Below are 22,105 nucleotides of genomic sequence, written 5' to 3' on the forward strand. Positions count from 1 at the left end.
GCTCAGAGATGTATAAGATTTCAGTCGTGATGACATTAGAACTACAACTACCATGATTCAGTGAGGCACAGCAACCGGAAATTATTTTCGGAAGCGGAAACCTAACTAAACGGAAGCGAATACAATAGAATCAAGATGCATCCCGCGGGCAATAATAACACTTCTGGTATGCTCTCAAGGCCTTCAAAATAAAAGCATTTAGGTTTCGGGCTATTAAAAAAAATATTTTTACAGCACTTTAATTCAGTCTTTTTATCGTCACCAATTAAATAAAACTCTACTAATTACTGTAAAAACTACAATTCTACAATATGAACTATTTTTGGAATCAACTACAAAAAAACCCAAAAACAACAACAACAAGACACAGAATAAACTTGGATTCTATTAGAACAGACTCTATTAAAATGTAACTGAGAATGCAAAAGCATGACAAAATCAGCTTTGGTACGTTGCCATCTACAGTAATGCTCTTCCATATGAAATTGTAGAAAATTTTGTGATTGAAACTGGAAAACAAAAAACAGGATGTGCTTTCTCATTTGCTGCAGTAGCTGCAAGGTCATACTGACCCAGGCAGACCAAGGGAGAAGTTGATGAATGTGACCTATTTTATCTTGAGCAAGCTACCTAAAGGTGTCTTGTTTTTCTATTTGTGGTAAACATTGGACATCTTCAACCAGCAACTGGTGCTTTGCTACTTTACCTTGTATCCTTGCAATGCATTATGTAGTTGATATTTATTGCACCCATTTATTTTTAGATAAAATACTCTTTATTGGCACTAAAAATGAAAAAAATATGTAAACATTATCCATTATCATCCATTATCTTGCACAAATGTTATCATTAAAGAATGTACAATTCACATTTTTGCTCCCACACATCTAGAAATCAAATGACACTGTAAGAATGAAGTAACAATCAAGAGGCATATTTAACTGTATAATGTGTGCAGTTTTGTGCTAAATTTAAGTGATAGGCCAGTTATAGCAGAGGTAATAATAGATAATACAGATAAAACAAGTAAATAAGATCCAAAACATAAGATATAAACAAGATAAAATTATTTACATATTTACAATAAATACCATCAGTATAGAAAAAAGCCATAAGATAAAGGTGAATCTTAAGTAGAGATTTAAAAGAAGACTCTGAAATTGCCTGCCTGAGATCTCCCGGCAGCTGAGGGGCCCGAACAGCAAAGGCCCGGTCACTTCTAGTGACATGTCCAGATTTTGGACCCATTACTGTAATGGGGCCCTGCTGAAGGATCTCAAGCAGCGATCAGGCTCATAGCAAATCACAGATATAAATAGGAGCCTGACCATTCAAAGCTTTAAAAAGAAGCAGTAAAATCTTAAAATCAACCCTAAAAGTCACAGGTAACCAGTGAAAGACAGCTAGGATTGGTGTAATGTCGCTTCTCTTACTAGCCTGGCAGCAGCATTTTGTATCAACTGCAGTCTTTGGATGTTTCACCTGCTGATACTAGAATAAAGTGCATTGAAACAGTCAAGTCTGGAGGAGATAAAAGCATGGATGACCTTTTCTAAGCCTGCAGAGGAAATGAATGACCTGAGCTTGGTTTGCTGTGTCAGTTGGGCAAAGCAGGACTGCAACACTTTGGTCACTTTAGCATCAAAAGACAACTCTGAGTCATAAATAACAACCAGGTTGCAGGAACATTGTTAGATAAGGCAGCCAGACTAAAGGAGAGATTGATAACTGCTGGCGCCAGAGGAGGATATTGTCGCTTTAACTCTGAAGGATCCAGACCGGAAGCCACGTTGTTGTTGCTGCTGCTGGCTCACAGTCGAATCAGAAAATCAATTAAGTTATGAAAAATACCATTAATTGCCTTTCTTTGTCACCGCAGCTCAAGAAGAAATGGCGGATCTCCAGACGCAGTACATTTGAGGAAAAACACTTAACACCTAATGGGGTTCACACCGACGGCAGAAACCATCACAATCGACAGGAATACTTACGTTTTTTAGGTAAGTTAGCCCGAAAGCTAACCAGTGAAGTTGACATTAGCTGCTCGGCTAATTTAGCTGTAGGTTACCATGGTTCGCTGTGGCTCATATTTACTGATATTCACTTGTCTGTCGTTACTAATGTTACGTTTGCTGATGAGGAGGCGGTTGGATTAGCCACACATTAGGGTGTTTAACGTTAATTTAACACCATTTTCACCAAACCCTGCTGACATTTCTTGTTGTACAGGTGCAACATTTGCTTTAGGCTCTTTGTGGACACGTTTTAATTAAATTGTTAGCTGACTCGCTTGGCTGCTCTCTCTCTGTCTCTCTCTCTCTGTCTCTCTCTCTCTGTCTCTCTCTTTCGTATTACAATAACGGTGCTAATGTGTGTTAGCCATTTTGCTGAAGTAGCTTGATTGCTACATAGAAGTGTGTTTTCCGTTCGTTCACGTTGTAAATAGACCAGCTCGAGTCCAGCTTGTACATTGAAATGACATCTGTAGTTAATGTTTAGCCACCTCTAAGAAATATCCACTGAACTGCTGAACAATATGGCGTTAATGGTACAGCTACGCTTCAATCAGACATTATACAGCTGCTGAACACTGTGATAGATTGTTGACATTTGAGTTAGTTACACAGACGTGAAGCAGAATAATGTAGAAACAGGATTTGTTTTGGTTTCATCATGACTGTCCACTTCAGACTTGTCACTTTGTATTTCAGCTCAAGAAGAGATTTGATCACACTAAACTACCAGTCAGCTATTAATAATGGTAACTGAAATGTGTGATGTTCTATTCATGGGTAGATAGAGCTGAAATGATCAGTCGGTTAATCAGTTAGTCCGTTCAACTGAAAATGAATAGTTAATAGTTGCAATTAATTAGTGTTTGTCATATTTTCAAATAGAAAATGGTACATATTCTGTTTCCAGTTTTTAAAATGTGAATATTTGCTGGTTTTCTATGATAGTAAAATTTACCTCTTTGGATTCTGGACTGTTTGTCAGACTATTGTCATTGTTGTCAGGCTGTTTGAATAAGTTAGTGTGGGTTAGGTTATGGCGATGGTAATTTTTTTCACTATTTTCTGAAATTTTATTGACTGAACAATTTGTTTACGAAATAATTGGCAGACTAATCGATAAAGAAAGTAATCCTTAGTTGCAGCCCTGGTAGATTTGACTAACATGAGCTGTGCCATCCTAGTAATGTTTTACAATGGTCTGTATATGTCTGATGTTACCATACTAATCTAAAGATGCGTGTGTGTTGTCTGTCTTGCATCTGTAGAAATCCTCCGGAATATCTTCCAAACATATGAGAATGAGCTGATGGTTTTGGAAGTCTGCAAGAAGACGCTGCAAAAAAGAGAGAGGCTGACTGGAAGATGCCAAGAAAAAAACAACAGAATCCACAGCCAGTCAAGTGTAGGTGATCACATATTTTGTTCATTACGAGTCGTGTCTTTACTGTAACATCATACAGTGACTGAAAAGTTTCACATTTTAAAGTGTAACTTCACCCGCAGGTCTGAGCCTCACTCTGCCCACTGCATAATTTTGAAAAATGCTAAAAAGTGGGCAAGGGGCTGAGAGGGAGGAGGCGGGGGGGATGTAGGTACCAGATTGTCTCAGCCTGCCAGATCGGCTCAGGGTCCTGCGTTCACAAATGACATTACACATTATGATTGGTTGTACGTTTGAAAGTGTACGGATGCTGTGCGCTCGTGCCTCAGACTACCATTTAAATCAGCAAATTCATCTGATAAAATGTAAATGCCAAACTTTACATGTAATTATTTATATATATGTGCTGTGCATAAATGTCTTGCTGCAGTCTGGGACAAATATTTATTAGAACAAATATCAATGCCAATATTAACATTTAAGACATTTTAATAATACAATCCCAGATGGATATTTTTAATGTAGAATTTTAATATGTTTAATATTTTTTATGTAGACAGTGACCCATCTGTACACAATATTTTATTATTTTTTTAAATTCTAAAATTGAATTCTGTGCTGGGCATAAATGTACTGCTGCAGTCTGGGACATTAGTAAAAGTACAACAACAAATTCCATGTACAACCCGCAAATGGAATTCAGTAAGGCAAAAGTGCTGCAAAACTGTGACAAATCAGTAGTTTTCCCTGTCGTGATAGAGGAGATCTCAGTCGTATCTCCAGCATTCTCCTACCAACTGTTACTTAATACAATATCCTGATTAAGAGTCTCTCCTAGAACCATGAACTCGTCCCGAACCATCACAATATGGACTTTACGGTTCTGTGCACGCAGTTGTAAGAAGAATACGCAATGACCTAAACAATTACTGTCAAAATAGTTTAATAATCCACTTACTACTAGTATGCCAAAACCTGAAAAACAGATAAACTCTCCATAGCAAGACACGCACTAACTCCAAACAAGCAAAACTCAGGCATTTTGTAAAGGACAATATTGTTAAATTAGATCAGTTAGCCAGTTAATGTAAACTAATGTAACGAAAGTTAGTTAAGAAATGAAGACCACAAGGAAATACGTCGTCATTACTCTGCAGAACACACAGCCAGGATCCCAAGCGGATCTGGCCAAGTAGGTCTATGTGTGGACTCACAGTATCTACATGACACATCCACTTGGTTAGCTTTAGGTTTGAGCAGTGGGATGGTTAGGGTTGGGGTCAGGGGGGTGTGTCATGTAGCATATTGTTACAGTGACAACATCAGAGGGGTGTGTCGTGAAGTAAAGTGGGTGTGTCATGTAGGTCTGCAAGATTGCAGACAGACCCCTCTCGATTTGGCAGGCTGAGCCGATCTGGTACCTACAGGACAGGAGTTGCTGAATGACAATCCCCCTGGCCAGAGAAAAATAAGGATGATAATACTAATATTATTATGAGAGGAGCCAGTTGTCATTTTTAAATAAACCTGTCTTTGTTTATTTTCACATGAAGACAGTTTTAGCTTCAGGAGCTAACAGGAGCACTGACCTGCTGAAAGAAATCTGTCAGAACTGTTTGAAATCTGTCTGTGACTGTCAGCAGGAGGAAACGCTGCTGGCAGCCACAAAAACAAGAGAAATCCTCTTTGCACTTCATCCTGTAGCTCTTTAACTCTCTGGCTGTCTGTTCCTGCAGTTATCAGCTGGTAAAACCTTGTTTTAAAATGTAAAATCGCGGTCTAACCTGAGCTCCACAGTTACCGAACTTGTCCGCTGGAGCTCCGATTACACAACAATTTAATGTTTTGAAACAAGATTTTACCAGCTGATAACTGCAGGAACAGACAGCTAGAGAGTTAAAGAACTATGAAATGCAAAGAGGATTTCTGTTGATTTCGTGACTGCCAGCAGCTCTTCCTCCCGCAAACAGTCACGCAGGCAGAGAGATTTCCTCCAGCGGGTCGGTGCTGTGCTGTCCCAGTGCCCGGTTTAGAATGAGATGACTGGATATGTTGTCACATGGTGGCTTTATACATAACCTTCTTTTACAGGTATAATCTAAAAATGCTGTGCATGCTAACAAAATGTAGTCCTAAGTCAATTATCGAACCATGCACCTCTCAGCATGGCTAGGTATTATTCCTAGACAAGGATGACATGTGTCCAAGTTGTGGGTTAGATTCACTATTTCTGTTATGCATAGAAAAGAACAAGCTATGACTGATCTATAAGGAGTCAATACACAGTCAATACTCCTTACTTGTTGTTGCAGAAAAGCCTAAAAACATACATTTTTTTTCTCATCAGTACAATATTTCCATTCCCTTGGCTCAGCATATCAAAGCAAGACTGTCATTGTTTCCACCTATTAAATAGCCATCTATTCATCTAATTTGAGTGCCGTTAAAATGATCTGACTCCTGTGATAGATTACTCTCATTATGTCAAACACCAAAACGACCAGTAGATGGTAGCATGATGCAAGGACTCAAGGATTTGCCAAAAGGGGCTGTTCTGAGGATGTTGTCCTTGATTTGGCCTACAAGTAGTTTCCAGGAGAGTGACAGCTGTGTGATAGTGGTTTGGATTGCATCGAGCTTGAGAGACCAACGTAGGATTTCAGGCATCATTAGCTGTAACTGCAGTAAAAGAGCCCCATCTGTCAACTGTTACCAGGTCTTTTTTTTTTTTTTTTTTTTTAATATAATGCTGTTAATACTCTGTAAATTACATTTCCTGCTCAGATTAGATCAAATGTTTTACTTTTATACTGACAGTTAAAAAAAGAAGCATTTTATTTTTTCACTTGCAGACTTAAAGAGGAACTAGCTGATTGCATTTTATACAACCCATGTTTGTATACTTGACCAGCCTTAAGTTCATACTTCTTTTTAGTTTATTTAGCTTTAGCTCCGTAATAGTGGGGTAAATTAAACAAGTTTGATTAATGCTGAGTTTCAAATGGATTTGGGAAAACAACAGTTGAGAAAACAAACTCACCACAAGGTCCCTTTAGTAACTTTGTGAGGCTTTTGATCGTATCACACGATCTTTATCAACAGATGGAGTTTGACCAGTTGTCATGGAGCTGTAGATGTACACATTTCAAATAGACTTTCAGAGCAGTTCAAGGGCTTCTTGTCCATGTTGGCGTAAAGACTGAGGTTCAAAGTTTATTCAGAAACAGAAGTTGAGAAAACAATCTCACCACATGCAATTCAGCAATACGTAAGCAAGAAATCCTCCAAATCTACATCCATACTTAAAAAGTAATAGTCATTTGATTTCATTACCACAAGCCTCGTTCAGTCTTCATCTGTAATAAATTATCTCATTTCAAGATTATGATTTCTACGTATAAGTACACCATGTATTGTTGTAACAAAATAGTATTTGTTAACCCAACCCAAAGATTTATGACCTTTTATATAATATCTCCATCCAGCTGCCAATAATCCTGGCTGTTGCTGCGAAACTCTGAAATTATGTTCTCTGCTCTCCGTGTGTCGTTGCCTCGAGGGTCAGCCAATAACATGGACATAAATTAGAAATGACCCTCCTCACAAGTTGTAATGAAGTGATAGAAGTCGTCAAATGTTGTTGATGGGCTCTTTTTTTTTTTTTTTTCATGACCGCAGTGGATTCTGAAGATGGTGTAGCCATAGAAGCTCCAGGAAACCTCACCTTAGACACAGACTTCCTCCTCGGACAAGACCTTGAGTTTGGTGATCCTGATCATGACAGCAAGATTCTAGGTCTGGAAAAGTTCTCAGGTTTGTAAGCCAATTTTTTTTTTTTATCATCACAAACTGCCTTTGACTTTCATTTGTACTGTATCTGTCCATTGACTTGTAGCAAGTCTCCTTTAGTGTCTCACTGTTTCCAAATGTTGCATACTCCCCTTCCTGCTAAGTGTGCTGTATTAGTATATTTTATTGACATCTTATCCCACATATGGCAAATATATATTGATTATATAATAACAGGAACTAGAGGCTCACATAGCCTGGTCCTTTATAGTACATTTCAATTTAGTCCATAGTTTGAACCACATCTGCTTGATGAAATGATGGTCTCATTATGTTTTGTATAAGCTCTCATTTTCACTTCCTGTCATTACCATGAAAATGTGGTATGAATCAGAGATTAAAATGATTTTTAATGGCTTTACCAATGAGGGAAATGTAGTGGTGGCTTCATTTATAAAAGTGACCGCAATACAAAGAGGACTCAAAGGTTTCGGGTTTTTTTTTAGACTCTGTTTCTCGCCCCTCCGTGCAACAGTAAGAGAAATGGAACGAGCAGCTCATATTTCCCAGCTCTCTGCCAGAGAGAGTGATCTGAAAAATGGGAAAGTAGAGAAAGGAGCAGAGACACCATTATTTTATAAGGGTCATAAAAATACGACCATTACCATCAAGGACACCATTGTAAGAGGGCATTTATTCATCATCATCATCATCATCATCATCATCATCATCATCATCATCTGCTGCCTCTGCTCCCTCTACCCCACCGACATTATCGTTTCCCCCTCATCATCATCATCATCATCATCATCATCATCATCATCTACCCTCATCATCATTATCATCATCATCAGCAGCAGCAGCCTCACCATTACAGTCATCATCATTATCATTAGGCACCGTAATCATCCACGAGGGGTTTCCAAGGGGCAGGATAAAAGGGCAGCCTCGACGCTCGCCTTCCTCACATCCTCTCTCGGCATCTGAGGAGGAAGGTTGGTTAGATTCTGACTCGGTCGCTTCAGGAGCGCCAACTGAAGTCGGGACAGCGCTGTCATCTTAAAAGTTTTTCTTTCTACCTTCTGGGAAAAGCTTGTTTTTTTTTGTTTTCTTAAAATCTCAGATGGCACAACAACAGCTAAAACACAGTTGACCTTGCTCGTCGTGCTGTGAGTATCAGATGTTAGTTTCTCTGAAATTCACTCTTATCTGATTTTTTTTTTTTTTTTTTTTCTTTTTCCTGAGAAGAGAGATTGTCTCTGGCCTTAAGTTATCTCGCTCAGCGGGGATGTAGATAGAAGGGCACATTCAGGAACAGCGAGATATTGCTGGTTGTTTTCTTTGTTTGCTTTTGAGTTTAAAGAGATTTGCTGGAAAATACTCTGAACTGGATTTGCGCCTTCAGGTGTCTCACTTTTAAAACTGTGTCTCGTCATAACAGTCTCAGTGAAACTCTGTAATATAAAATGTGATTTAAGGTTTTATTGGTGACTCTGTTTTGATCTCATAATGGCAATTTTCTCTGTGTAATTTCACCCTTTGTGACTGTGGTGGTGTCACCATTCTCCGCACACTTGCCCCTCATCCAATCACATGGATCCAGCCTCTCTACTGTGGAAATCGGATCATAAATCGTTCATTTGTTTTATATATTTATTCCTGTGATTATGTTGTAATGTCAGATTAATTTATTCAATATTAGCCATTTTGGACGCCCATACATCTGTGCTGAACATCTGTTATGTTTTTGTGAGTCTTCTCTCTGTATTTACTTTTACTGTACTTCTTCTTTTCCATCAGAGGTCTTGATCTCATATATACATCTCAGATATATAATACAGCAGAGAGAGGAAAGTTGCAGATGCATATAAATCTAATTGTGACATGTTGTAGGTTTAGTGAATAGTAGTAAAGAAATATGCTCTAGTTTGTCGAGGTCTTTTGTCACTGAGAGTGGACTCTGAAGGTCTTCTGTGCTGAAAATCTGTGCAGTGTTTGTAAACATTTTTTCCTGTTTGTCTTGTCTCGTCCACAGAAGTAGCTGCTGAGATTGGTTTCTCTGTGTATCCTCTGGGTGATGAGGAGAGCCCTGCCTACAGCCAGCTCAGCATGGAAAGTGAAACAGACAACTCGCGCAGCACAACCGACAACGGGAGGGAAGACGAGGGCCGAGCAGCCCAGTCTGAGCCCAGTTTTCCTCCCTATCTGTCCTGCAGGGGCTGTGGACAGCTCCGCGATGAACCTCTGGGACCTGGCATAGACCTGGTTGGCCCTTATTGCCTTAGGTGCTGCAAAGCCTCCAGGGAAGCCAAAAGTACAGACTTCTGTTCACCTTTCGGAAGCATCAGCGGGATCCGCTCAGGTTCCCACCCGCAGCTCGACGGTGACGTGGTGGGAATCGGGATGGGCGACAAAGCACTGATAGCTGAGGACAAGTCGCCCAAACTGCACTCATGTCACATCTGTGGCTTCTCCTCACGTTACGCCAACCATGTGAAGCGTCACATGAAGACACACAACGGAGAGAAGCCCTTTAACTGCCCCTTGTGCACTTACGCTTCAGCTCAGCTGGTGAACCTGCAGAGACACCTGCGCATTCACACTGGTGAAAAACCGTACAAATGTGACAGCTGCAGTTTTGCCTGCAGTTCCCTTGGCAACCTCAAGAGGCACCAGCGCATGCATGTGCCCTCTACAGGGGCGGGACAGGACACCATGCCACGACCTACCGGTGGCCAAAATAGCCTGAAGAGGCATGTGATGGGGCAAAGACCCAATGAGGAAGAGCCTGGCGCTTCAGCCAAGGGTATGTATGATTTCCTTAATAAATCATTCCAATATTAATCCTTTTTTATTTCTATTTTAAGCCATGATAATCAACAATCTAGCATAAAGTAACTCAGTCTTCTATCTTTCAGTTTCAGAGGTTGCAAGGCCATCGTCTAATCTGAGTTTGGGAGCTCAGAACAATGACTATCTTTCAGCCTTTGATGGCTTAAAGGGGGCATCGCCACCACCAATACCAGCCTCTAACCCAGCTCCCGGCCACCAGCCTCCACCTCTACTGGAGACCACAGGCGGCGGCGGCGGCGGCAGCAGCAGGGCGAGCAGAGGGGGCGTAGCAGACGGCGTCCTCCCCCCGTCACTTTTTCCGTTTACTTGCCGGTTGTGTGGCATTGTCCTGGAGGACGAGGACGGCTCCTCAGCCCAGATATGTGCCAAGTGTACCCTTGAAATGCTGACTAAAGACTCCTCGTCGTCACCCAACAGCCCCGGCGAACGTAGCGACAAGGTGTACACCTGCGCCGCCTGCCCTTTCCTCACACACTACCCAAACCACTTGGCACGCCACATGAAAACTCACAGCGGCGAGAAACCGTACAAGTGCCCACAGTGCGACTACGCGTCAGCGCACTTCGACAACCTCAAGCGCCACCACAGAGTGCACACAGGCGAGAAACCTTACAAGTGCCATTTGTGCGATTACGCCTGCGGGAACCTGGCCAACCTGAAGCGCCACCAGCGCGTGCACTCGGGTGCCAAGCCCTTCCAGTGTGCCGTTTGCAGCTACAGCTGCAACCAGAGCATGAACCTGAAGCGGCACATGCTCCGACACACGGGGGAGAAGCCGTACAAGTGTCAGGAGTGCGGCTACACCACCGGCCACTGGGACAATTATAAGCGACACCAGAAGAAGCACGGCCTGGCCACAGACGGCTGGGTCAAAGTTCCAATGACTGGCAACGACGAAGACGAGGATGTAGGAAAAGGGATGGGAGTTGGAGTTCAAACTCACAGAAAAGAGGCAGGGGTCGATATGCAGTATATGCCCAGGGAGGGAGGGCAGACAATACACTCGTGCTACAAACTTGAGATTGTATAAAATATAACTCAGCAAAACTAAGCTACCAGCAACTCGTTTTTTTCTTGTTTTTCACAGAGCCTTTATATTGTTTTAGTGTGTGTCGGTCTTTTAGTGTTTTGTCGGATGTCTTCAGAGGCTGCTAATTGTTTATTCGTAGAATCTCGCACAGTTATGAAAAAAACCAACTGTTCAGAATATTTTGATGCCTTTCGAGTAAGGCACCTTACTCAACCGAGTGAGGGGGGTGAATCTATTCAGTTTGTCTTCTAATGGACAAGTGAAAGTCCTCTTACTGTCTCATCCTGTATGTTATATCACATTAGGCTAATTATAACATTTCCCTGTCATTCTACAACACATATCTAGTTCCTCATTGAAGGACAGAGAAAACTTCTTGCCCTTCTTACCAAATATTCCTCTATACATGGAACTCATGCACACATTTGCCTGAAATATTAGAGCTGCACTGTGTCGTTATTCATTTCTTTTAAGGATGACTGTTTAATTTATTTTTTTAAGTTTTAAATGTCAGTGCCATGGGTTCAGGCTACATTGTTTTACTGTTTTTTTTTTTTTTTTAAACAGTGTTTTTACCTTCTTATCGCATTCACAAGAATGTAAATACTAATTCAGAACTGGTTTTGTCCTTGAGGTTATTTTAACATGAAATTAGATTTAATAAGTTATGACCACACAGTGCAGCTTTAAGTGAAGATGGGTCCTTGTAAGGGCCAATATTGCGCTTTCTTTGCATTGGGGCATAAGCTCTGGTAATGGCATGCCTTCAGATTCTTTACTAATGTATGTACTACTAGCAAAGTGCTTTTTAATAGTACTGGAATTGTTTTACACTTGATAAACTATATCTGTAAATTAGGTTGTGTTAACCTAATTTAATAATCTCCTATATCTTGAACTTAATTGTCATCTAAGCCAAACCCCTCAGGATTATAAAGTGTGATTTGAAAGACTAAAGTGTTTTATTTTAACACTGAGAATGCATGCGTTTTGCATTTTAAAGGCCCTCTGCAGTCTTGATTAGGTGGTATGGTTAAAGAAAAAGCACATTCATACACACACAGATGCATTTGGAAGGTTTAGGACGAGTTTGTGGGAGGAAAAAAAACGTTGATCTCTTTTTATATGTAATTCAGGAGTGACATAAATCTTACATGAGCATGTTGTTCAAAGGATTTTCTTCCCCACAAACTTGCTATTCACATATCTTTAAATTTATACATCTTAAATGTATTCCTCTTGGGAAGAGTCTTTTTGAGGGCGACTATGTTTAATCAGCTTCCCTTTGATTACTGTTTATTATTGACTGTGAAATCAGCCCACTCTTGTTTTTTTACTTGAAAAAAAAAAAGATGACACTATTAGTAAGCATGTGAGTGTGTAATATTTGTTTTATTTTTTTAATGTGGCTGTAATACATGCTAGACGTGCATACTTTAATATATAGAATTGTTTTCATATTTTGAATGTGTGACGTGTCATTAAGTTACCATGGGAAAGATAATAGGGACTGTGATTTACGTTTACTCTCTTTGTGAATTACTATTATATGCAAGTGAAGTATTTTTCAGGTTGCGAACTTGCCATGATACAATGGAGCATTGAACCCACTGATTAGTACTGACATCCCCCCCCAAGTGTTCATTTTTGTCCTTATGCAGTGTCTCATAAATGCCTTAAGTGAGGATTTCGAAATAAACACATGGAATTCATTTCATTGAATGTCAGACATCAGACTGGTTCTCATTTTTTCTTAAATCTTGAAGACATTTTCACATATTGGTACATACTTAACATCTAATTTCTGCTTTGTCAAGATACTTGAATCATATTGTTATTGCTTAATTCTGTAATCAGTATTTTTATAATAACAATGGATCATATGAGCATGTCTAATACGGAAGGGGTCACTCATAGGGTAAGACCCATAGATAATTATCTAATCACTTGACAGGGAATTAGCAGTTCCCAGCTTTATAGCAAGTTTCAGCTCAATGTTTAGCTGTCCGGCTGCAACTTGATGGATTTAGTGGGATTTATTGGCAGAAATGAAATACATTATTCATAAGTATATTTTCCTTAACGTATAATCACCTGAACATAAGAATTCTTGTGTTTTCGTTACCTTAGAATGAGCCCTTTATATCTACGTAGGGTGTGGGTCCTCTTCCATGTAGCACACCCAGAAAGGACAAATAAAATACTGGCTCTAGAGAGGGCCTTTTGTGTTTTTCTCAAGTTTGGCGGGAACCGTAGATTGTACTACATGCTTGGAGGGCGGGCCAGTGTGAATCCTACACACTGGCCCTTTAACTATTTTGGTTCACTCTCACTGCTCTCATTTTTGGCCACACAGTCGTTTTTGGCCACAGCAGGCTATTTTCAGAGAAAAAGCTCAGTGTACAAAATCTGCTGAGCAGCAAACAGCCAGAGTTAGCGACTACCTGGTGAACATGGTGTCGCATTTAGCAGCTAAAGAGTCAAATATTTCCCTCAGGAGCTGGTAGAGAGCTAAAAGAGTGTGAATATTGGACTCACATTCACTAGGGAGACAAAAATGCGACTCCAAATGATAAGTTTGAAGCCACAGTAATGACACTGAATGTAACATTGACGAACAAATGAACGTATAGGTTGGTCAGTTTGATATTAGCTTGGCACAGCTATATCTGTACTGGTTGACCAATAAGAAACAAGAAATTGCAGAAATACCAGAGATGATTTAGAAACTGACATCACTAGTTTGTCCACCAGAGAGCAGCAACAAGTTTAATTTATTAACTGTAAAACTTCCTGCTCATATACCTTGGTCACAATTCTGAAAATGTTATATGCATTATGTTATATGTTTCTCATATTAAAAAAATATCAGCTGATAGCCTTATATCATAACTGGACCTATTGGTCAGGCTTAAATATAATCCTTCTCAGTTCCAAATACCTTTATGAAATGAGAGTTATCTTCTACAGGAACATAAAATTACTTTTGGGTGATGTACTATCACTTGTGTTTTAACAGACCTTTTTCACAGCAGACGTTTTTTACTTTTCATAATAGGAAAAGCACAGGTTTTACTAATATGGTTAACAATGGCTCTGTTGTATTCAACTGTCCTCGTAAACCATGACTGCATGACAGTGAACCAGCGTGCATAATACCATGACCCTGAAACTGAGGCAGTTTAATGGAGTTTTGACATCATTAATATTATTTACAGCTCTGCAAGATCCTAACACCATCTAATTTTTATTTGAAACTTTCAACCAACGTCTTGCTTCAAAATGTCTTAAATACTGCAACTCATTATGGTTGCTCAAAATGAGGTAGAGTCTTGTCACATAACATGGCTGAAGCCCAAAGCTGCTGCTGGTAAAGAACGTGGGTGCAGTTCTCAGAAGTGATGACACGACCAAAGTGAGTCATTAACAGAGACAACCGAGAACCACAAAATCACCTAATTTCAGAGTTTATTTTAGCATCATGACAAACAGAGCAGACAGTTGTCACTGACCTTACCACTAAAATCAAAATGAAAAGTTGTGGAATGAAACAAGTCAATACATCTTAATAAAATTTGACTTTTTCTTTAACAGTGATGCTGATGGGGAAAAAAATGCACTGTAAAGTGTAATTTGGCACCTACACATTTACTAACACCCAGGACCTCGCAGCTTCCATTTACATGGTATAGACAGTAATAAAGAAATAAAAAATTGGTGACATTTGAATCTGGTGTCCACATCCCTCTACTACTACTTAAATGCAACTTAAGACAGAAGAAGAAGCACAGGAGTGAACGAGCGAGATGCTTCTATGTTGAGAACATTTTTGTTTACAGTTCTGGCTACCAGTGAGAAAAAAAGCTGTTAATAGGCAATCGTTGATTTACATTTAGAGGCTTCAAAACACAGTTTTTTGAAATAACTGAAGCTAACAGCAAATGGAATGTCATGTCGTACAAAAGAGCGGGATATGTTCATTTTGTTGCCTGCAATCCATGAACTTTGTTCACTCCAGCAATCGTGATCACACTTGCCACTTAACCAAAGCACCTTTTCGACTAAATCCTCTGAGATGATTGGCACGATGTATGTACAAATTACAATGAACTGAAGCCCCGAAGAATTCTCCCCATCACTCACCCAAAACCAACTAGACAGAGAAAATCAGATCAAAAATTTTGTAAACACTTTCCATTTCAACTAAAAAAAAAAGTCCCCTAAACATTATGTAAACAATGATAAATGTTAGCCCATTTAAACTTTTTGTTCTATACAACTTAGATTACATTTGATCTATTTGATTACTATAAGCTATTGATGATAAAGATATTAGTAACTGTTCAGAATACTTAATTGCATGTACATAATATAAAAAGTGACATTGTCATAATTTTTATGCTTATTTTGTGCAAAATGCTTTAGTAAACTATAATTTGGCATTTATGAGAAACCTTAAAAAATTGATTAAAAAAAAAAAAAAAAAAAATCATAGATGGATTTACAGAGCCCCCTGGAAAAATCTCCACACAATGTTTAAAGTCATGCTCAAGCTTCCACTCAAACATTCATCTCCACTTGTAATACTGTGCAAAAACGATGGGTTCAGCAAGTGCAAGCAGCTCGGCCAAAGCAACCATCTATATCAAGTTCTGCAAGATCCTAACACCAACTAACTTTTATTTGAAACTTTCAACCTACATCTTGTTAAAAGGACAAGGTAACCCCCCACGAGGCAACAAAGTAAAAGTTAAGGCATCAGACTATTTCTGAAGGCAGTACGAGTGACTGTGCCTCAAATGTTAAGCTGACGACACCACTTGGTATCTTGCTAAGATATTTACTGACATGGCACGTTAACAGCATGACACACAGAGGATCACTAACAGTATAAAAACATGACATTTTGGTATATAGCCAAGCCAAACATTGATCAACCATATATGTAAGCTCTGTATAGTCTACAGTTTTAATTGCTCGACCGAGATCAGTTTCAACACATTCACTGGACTCTGGGTCATTTTGAGAACTATCCGCATCCAGCTCTGCTGTATAATCACTAGTGCCAGGTCTAACTAAACATTTGGCTCTCTGGTTGGAAAGGAACATGCAGCCACCAAGGGAAGAATCCAGGATCTAGCAGGTTTTCTTCATCTGTTTAGTTTATAATATATTAATTTACTTTGTACCTCAAGAATTTAACTGTATTATAGAACTTCACACATACTGTCGATGAAACAGTAATCCATGTGAATGAAACAGTAACATATAGAAAGCATCCCTATGTACCTGTAGCGTTATGTGCTATTTATGCTGCGACAAGTTAAATAACATAGGGATAAAGTTTCAATTTGGATAGGATGATTGTAACTAAAACACAAAAATCAAGATGAGCTTTTTTAGAGTCTGAAAGAAAGGACACCGTCAAAGATTAAATGAGAGCTTAAGGCAGCGATTTCTCCAGGAGGAAGCTACAATCTTGCAGAATCGGACACCTGCGTGATCCGCTCGGCTCGGCTCAGCTCAGCTTGTAATCTTTGTCGTCCCAGTCGTTGACAGAGGGATGGAGGGGGAGGGGGAGAAGGAGGAGGGGGAGGGGAGAGAATCAGGGGTTACAGGTCGTCGTCCCCGATACCTTCGAAAGCATAGTTGCCATGGAAATCGTTGCCACTGATGTCATTTGCTGAGTTGGAGGCGCTGATCCCTCGGAGGGACACCGAGCTCAGCTTGGTCTAAATGGAATAATCAATAATATACTTAACACCAGACACACATTGATTTAGCAGAATCGCTTAAGGTTATGGGAATACATTATTCAACTGCAATCAATCAGCTGCATGTTTCACTTTATTTTGTGATATATATATAATATATATATATAACAATAAATATATATATATATTATATATATTATATATATATATATACATACATATACATACACACACACACACACACACACACACACACACACACACACATATATATAATATATATATATATATATATATATATACACATACATACATACAGAAAATAATGAAAAAAAAAAGTCATAAATGTACTCACTGAGAGTTTGACGATTTGTTCACGGTTCGGGTCAGGGGAGTCCTGCAGCCAAATCAACAAATAGTGTCAAATTACCCTGCACATGAGGTCTACAGTACGTGGAAAACAAAATTAACACTCATGGCATGATGTCTCATTTCTCACCAGTAGAGGGGGAGATTTCACAGCTTGCTGACTGTCTGGCCGGTGGATGGAGCCATTGTGTCGTTTCCTCAGCATCTAAGAGGTAACAGCAAAATGAAGTGAACAATGCAATAAACAATGCAATAAACAATGCAATAAACATACAAATTAAGAGGGAAAATCCTATAAATTACGGTGTTTGCTTTATAATTACATGTGTTAAGATTCAAGAACAGCAAACCAAGGACCTATTATCTGCATAAACACCAACATAAAAACCAAATAGGTACAGAAAAACAAGTAATGTCCGAAAATGATGCTGTAAGATTGAGTATATTTGTTAAATAAAATGTCAGCCTAAAAAGTCTGAGTATTAAATGTAAACAAATTCAAAATTATGCTGTCATTTGGTGATTTTTAAGGATGTCATAGTTGTTATGAGGTGCATGATTTTTCTTGATACAAACCTTTTTTATGCTGCCACCTGACTTCTTCACCATTAGTTCATCAACCATAGACTGAAGGCAGATACTCATCATGATAGCCTAAAATCACAGACTGAAAATCAGTCAAATCTGGAATATCTTACACTGTTTTTATCTTAAACATTGTAAAATACATACTGCAGTAGTTTGAGAACAGCAGGAACAAAATGTTCTGATGATATAATCACATTTACAGTCCCAAAAATCTTAGTCTGTTTAACCTGCTCATTAAAGCTTGTTGACCTCAGTGACCTCTTACCTGCTGACTGGTGATGGTGACCCACTGGAGGCGGTCCTTGCTCATCAGATACTCAAAGGCGAGCTCCAGTTTGACCTCACATTTGGCCGAGCTGCAGGGATTGGTTGTGCCGTTTGCTATTGGGACTTGCTGCAATGTCAGATAGGAAGGGTGGAGGTTATTATTTGGTGCTTGGCAGGTATCATCATCATTATCGTCATCCTCCAACTGTATTGTAAGCACTGTCATCATCAACCACTGATGATTTACGTTTACTGTGAGCTATTTCCTGCTTTATCTTTCAAGCCACAGCGTTCAATCAACACTATAAAAATAACAAAACTTCACAACTGCCCCCATCATTTGTCTTCTTGTGTTCAAACTGCATGAATAAAGCAGATTTCCACTTTTTTTTTTAAAACCAAAATCCAACTTGGATTCTAAGTAGGGGATAAGCTTGTTATTCAACTCCATGACTAGAGGTCCGTGTAAGCAGTGAAATCACATTCCCCTATCATCACATCTCTTCTGGTTAAACTGCTGCATCACAAATGACAAGCAGCCAAATCTTAAGATGACACACGCTCAGAGATTAACACTGGAGCGAAAGGAAGAAAGAAATATATACAAATATGGAATTTCAAATGCCTTGAAAAATCCCTAAAGCTCAGAAGACACACGCAACTCCCGGGAGACAAGACCTCATTCCTCATTTATGGAGTCTGTGCTCGTCACAGGGCTGTGGCACTCAGAGTGAGACTATTTCCTCTGGGATAGATGTACCTCCCATGCAAACCACTCACACACACACACAAAGATAATACGGAAAGGAAAAGCACACAAAAACAAAGGCATGACATACACATACAGACATGCTAACTGTTTATACAGGCTCTTCCGGATGCAATTTGAGAATCCACTTCAAGGGGGGTTGCAGTGCTGCATCGAGCGAGATGTTTTGAATAGTTCGCTGGAGAGGAAAGGGCTCATTAAAATGACTTTGACCTCTGAAAATGAGCTCAGGAATTAATCATCCTGCTGGCCAGTGCGAGTGCTTGGTGTGTAATCAGACGAGCCAAGGTGCATTTTAATTTTAGTCATGTTGCCATGTGTCCACATCTCGGTGCAAATTAACTTTAGGAGACTAATAAAAGCTTCCCGTGATACACATGATGACTGCGCTGCTCGAACACTGATGCACTACAAAAGTGAACTGTTCTCTCCGTCTCCATTTAAATGAGGTCTTGCTTCTGTAAATGTTCATCTTTGTGAAATGATGTGGGTAGAGCTGCGTGTAATGCTTTTCTCAGCTATTCACGGATTGTTCAGGCTTTTCAGATAAGCTGTCTCTTTTCAAGACGACTGGAAGCAGAGAGAAAAAAAAGGCTTATTCAAGGCAGATCTGATCATTTGAACTGGGTGATGATGATGGGAGATTTTTTTTTATTCTTTAGACGAGGACTTTGTGCTGAATTTCTTGCCAACTTCATTTTCAAATGAACAAAAATCTAGCTGCAGTCAGTGAATTCAATAAAGAAAAATCAGTCAATTTGCATTTTAACATCTGATCAGTTTGGCAGGACCACTGCTTCTGTCCTCTTGTATGGCAAGTTGTTGTTTTTTTTTTTCTCACGAATGACCAGCTGACTGTAACTGACTCAGTCTTCTGCCTCCAACAGTTCCTACAAATTGACTGTGCAAGAAGCTGCATTGATTAACTGCCATGTGAACCTACAATGCGTGGGACCGTTCAATCACAAGTCTGACGCATCCTGATAGCATCTCATGTTTACTGATCAATTTAGTTACTTGATGACAGTCTAAACAGTAGCCTCAAGCGTTAAACATATGGCCTTTGTTGGTGTGAAACCTCTGCTCTCTTTTTTATTTCTTTCCCTGAAGGTCTCTAAGGTTTTATTTTATAAAGTCTACTGATTTCTTTTCATGCTAGTGGATCTACACCCTGTGTAGATGCTTCCTCGTACTACATGCCATCAGATTGCCTCATTGCCAATAGACAATTATCAGTTTAAGTAAAGGATGCGGCACTGCGTGTGAGGTTGGTGGATCGATACTGCACTATCCTCACGTTGGCTGCTATGTCTTTGGGTAATTGGACTGATGAGGATGGATGGTGTGATGGTCAGCACTTTTAGCGAGTAGTAGGAGCAAAAACTAATGTTTGGCAAGACTAAAGACAGACTATTTTTTTCTGCTGCAGTGGTGAGATGAGGTTTGTAAGCAGGCGACTCTTTGTGGTTCAAGGAGGACGCTTGCCAAAGCTGCTGCGTCTCTACTCTGCCAGCTCTTAGTCTCCTAATAATATGGAGGGATTCCAGTTTGATTATTTCAGAGCTTCAGAGACACAGGCATGCCTGAAGGTGAATTCACTCACCCCCGCTCTCTCTCTCTCCTCACACACACATGCACACACGATTGCACTTACAGAGGACGTGACTCGCCAACACCTCATGCGCGTGACCTTGAAGCTTCCTTCCTTCATCTGTTCATTGGGCAGCTTGACGTGAAAGTTGAGCTCATTGTTTCCGGCACTGACGATGACTTGGCAACCCTTTTCGGGGAAATCGGTGATACATGGGTCGAACTTGATATAGCCATAATATTTGAGTGTCTGACCTAGATGGATGAACTGAAAAAAGAGAAAAAAAATAGATGACTAAGTTTTCTAAAAAAATTATGTCTTGTTCTAATCCCTTGAGAGAATAAGTTTAAATTCTCTAATGGATTGATGTAATTAAAAATTCATATCATGGGAAAAACTAGGCTAATTGCATAACATAATGCACTAGAGGCAGTGTTCACTCTGGTCTGCAGAGTTATCCTTGGACAAAGACACTTCCTCATATCAGCTGGATTCAAGTGAGACATTTTCCGAGGCAGAAAAATCTAGAAGAGATGTCCTTGCTTACTTCTTTCTTGGAACCCTTCTCCTGCAGTGATTTGAGCTGCCTGTGCTGGTCTTTGTTGACGAGTATCCAGCCTCGCTCAATGTCAGACACTGTCTGGTGAAGCAAAAACAAGAACTGAAGTTGATCATTCTGCACAGTTGAACAAAATCAAATGCCTTTCTGTGTTTCCCTTTGGTACATGTGGGAGAAATCACACCCTTATGTAAACAGTTCAAGTCAACAAATAATTACACAGAAACATACACAAATAATTGCATATCCTTCCAAACACCATTTGTTTTTCTTTGATTTCCGTTTTAAACCTTCTCTCTGCTACAGAGTAAACATTTAGCAGTTCCAGATATTAATCAAACTAGTCGCCCCCCAAACTGCTTAATACAACGGATCACAGCTGTTGCAGCAAAAATAATCTGCTATTAATAGGATCACAGGAGAACACAAAGAGGTGCAGGATTCAAGGTATTGCAAAGTCAAAACAAGCTGACACCACTATCAGATAATGGAAGGACCCAAGGGGTAGACAAAAGCATTTGGCAGCAAAGGGACTTGCTGCTTGATTTAATTTTTTTTTATGTGATGCTGGCACCCTGCAATCTCAATAAAAACAGATGCAATCATTTTCATTTTGGATTTTTTGATTGGTTTTGTTTTAAAAAGGTATTTTATAAGACCACTGTTGCGGCTGAAAATAAATGACAGCGTCTGGTTTACCTAAATAATGCAACCCCTTACCTGGGCGTATAGCAAATTCAGGCCGACTCTGTTGTCCATTACATCACCATCGTACGCCATGTCCCAGTAACTGCAGAAAGAAACAGTCAGTCAGTCAGTCAGTCTCTACAAAGCTACATCCAAACATAACAGTTGCACAGTTACAATTTCCAGTGAATAAATTATCTGAATGAAACACACTCATACAATCATAACTGGCTGTTTGTCACTGATCTCTGTGTCGAGTAACACTGCACTGCAAGTTAAGGAAACTGCTTGAAACTAGCAGGTCAAAAGTTTTGACTGGTACTGTACATGTGAATTGACACGCTCCTGTGAAATGAGAAATACTTGTTGACTAAATTTCTCTACTCAATGTCATGGAGATAAATGAGATAGCAGTGGAAGTATTCCTCTCGAGGAATACTTGCTGTTGAGGTTGAAGGACAGCTGGTCTGCTGAGGGGGATGTGAGTGAAACG

General features: G+C 39.7%; 2 protein-coding genes across 2 annotated transcripts in view; one reads left to right on the forward strand and one right to left on the reverse strand.

The window, feature by feature from the left end:
• Positions 1-1,884: 1,884 nt before the first annotated feature.
• Positions 1,885-12,795, forward strand: znf513a (zinc finger protein 513a). Its single transcript, XM_067572403.1, has 5 exons — positions 1,885-2,000; positions 3,281-3,417; positions 7,075-7,209; positions 9,221-9,991; positions 10,104-12,795. Exons 2-5 carry the CDS (start codon positions 3,378-3,380, stop codon positions 11,066-11,068), a joined length of 1,911 nt encoding a protein of 636 aa, XP_067428504.1. The 5' UTR covers positions 1,885-2,000; positions 3,281-3,377; the 3' UTR covers positions 11,069-12,795.
• A 1,724-nt stretch (positions 12,796-14,519) lies between these two features.
• snx17 (sorting nexin 17) overlaps positions 14,520-22,105 on the reverse strand; it is a 29,630-nt gene continuing 22,044 nt past the window's right edge. Inside the window, exons 8-15 of the mRNA XM_067573014.1 lie at positions 21,646-21,715; positions 20,914-21,006; positions 20,430-20,633; positions 18,005-18,133; positions 17,728-17,805; positions 17,282-17,356; positions 17,138-17,179; positions 14,520-16,800 (exon numbers count right to left, since the gene is read on the reverse strand). Coding sequence (XP_067429115.1) covers positions 16,681-16,800; positions 17,138-17,179; positions 17,282-17,356; positions 17,728-17,805; positions 18,005-18,133; positions 20,430-20,633; positions 20,914-21,006; positions 21,646-21,715 — 811 coding nt within the window. The 3' untranslated portion in view covers positions 14,520-16,680. The remainder of the gene's footprint in view (positions 16,801-17,137; positions 17,180-17,281; positions 17,357-17,727; positions 17,806-18,004; positions 18,134-20,429; positions 20,634-20,913; positions 21,007-21,645; positions 21,716-22,105) is intronic.

This window comes from Thunnus thynnus, chromosome 18 (assembly GCF_963924715.1).
Source record: "Thunnus thynnus chromosome 18, fThuThy2.1, whole genome shotgun sequence".
Lineage (NCBI taxonomy): Eukaryota > Metazoa > Chordata > Actinopteri > Scombriformes > Scombridae > Thunnus > Thunnus thynnus.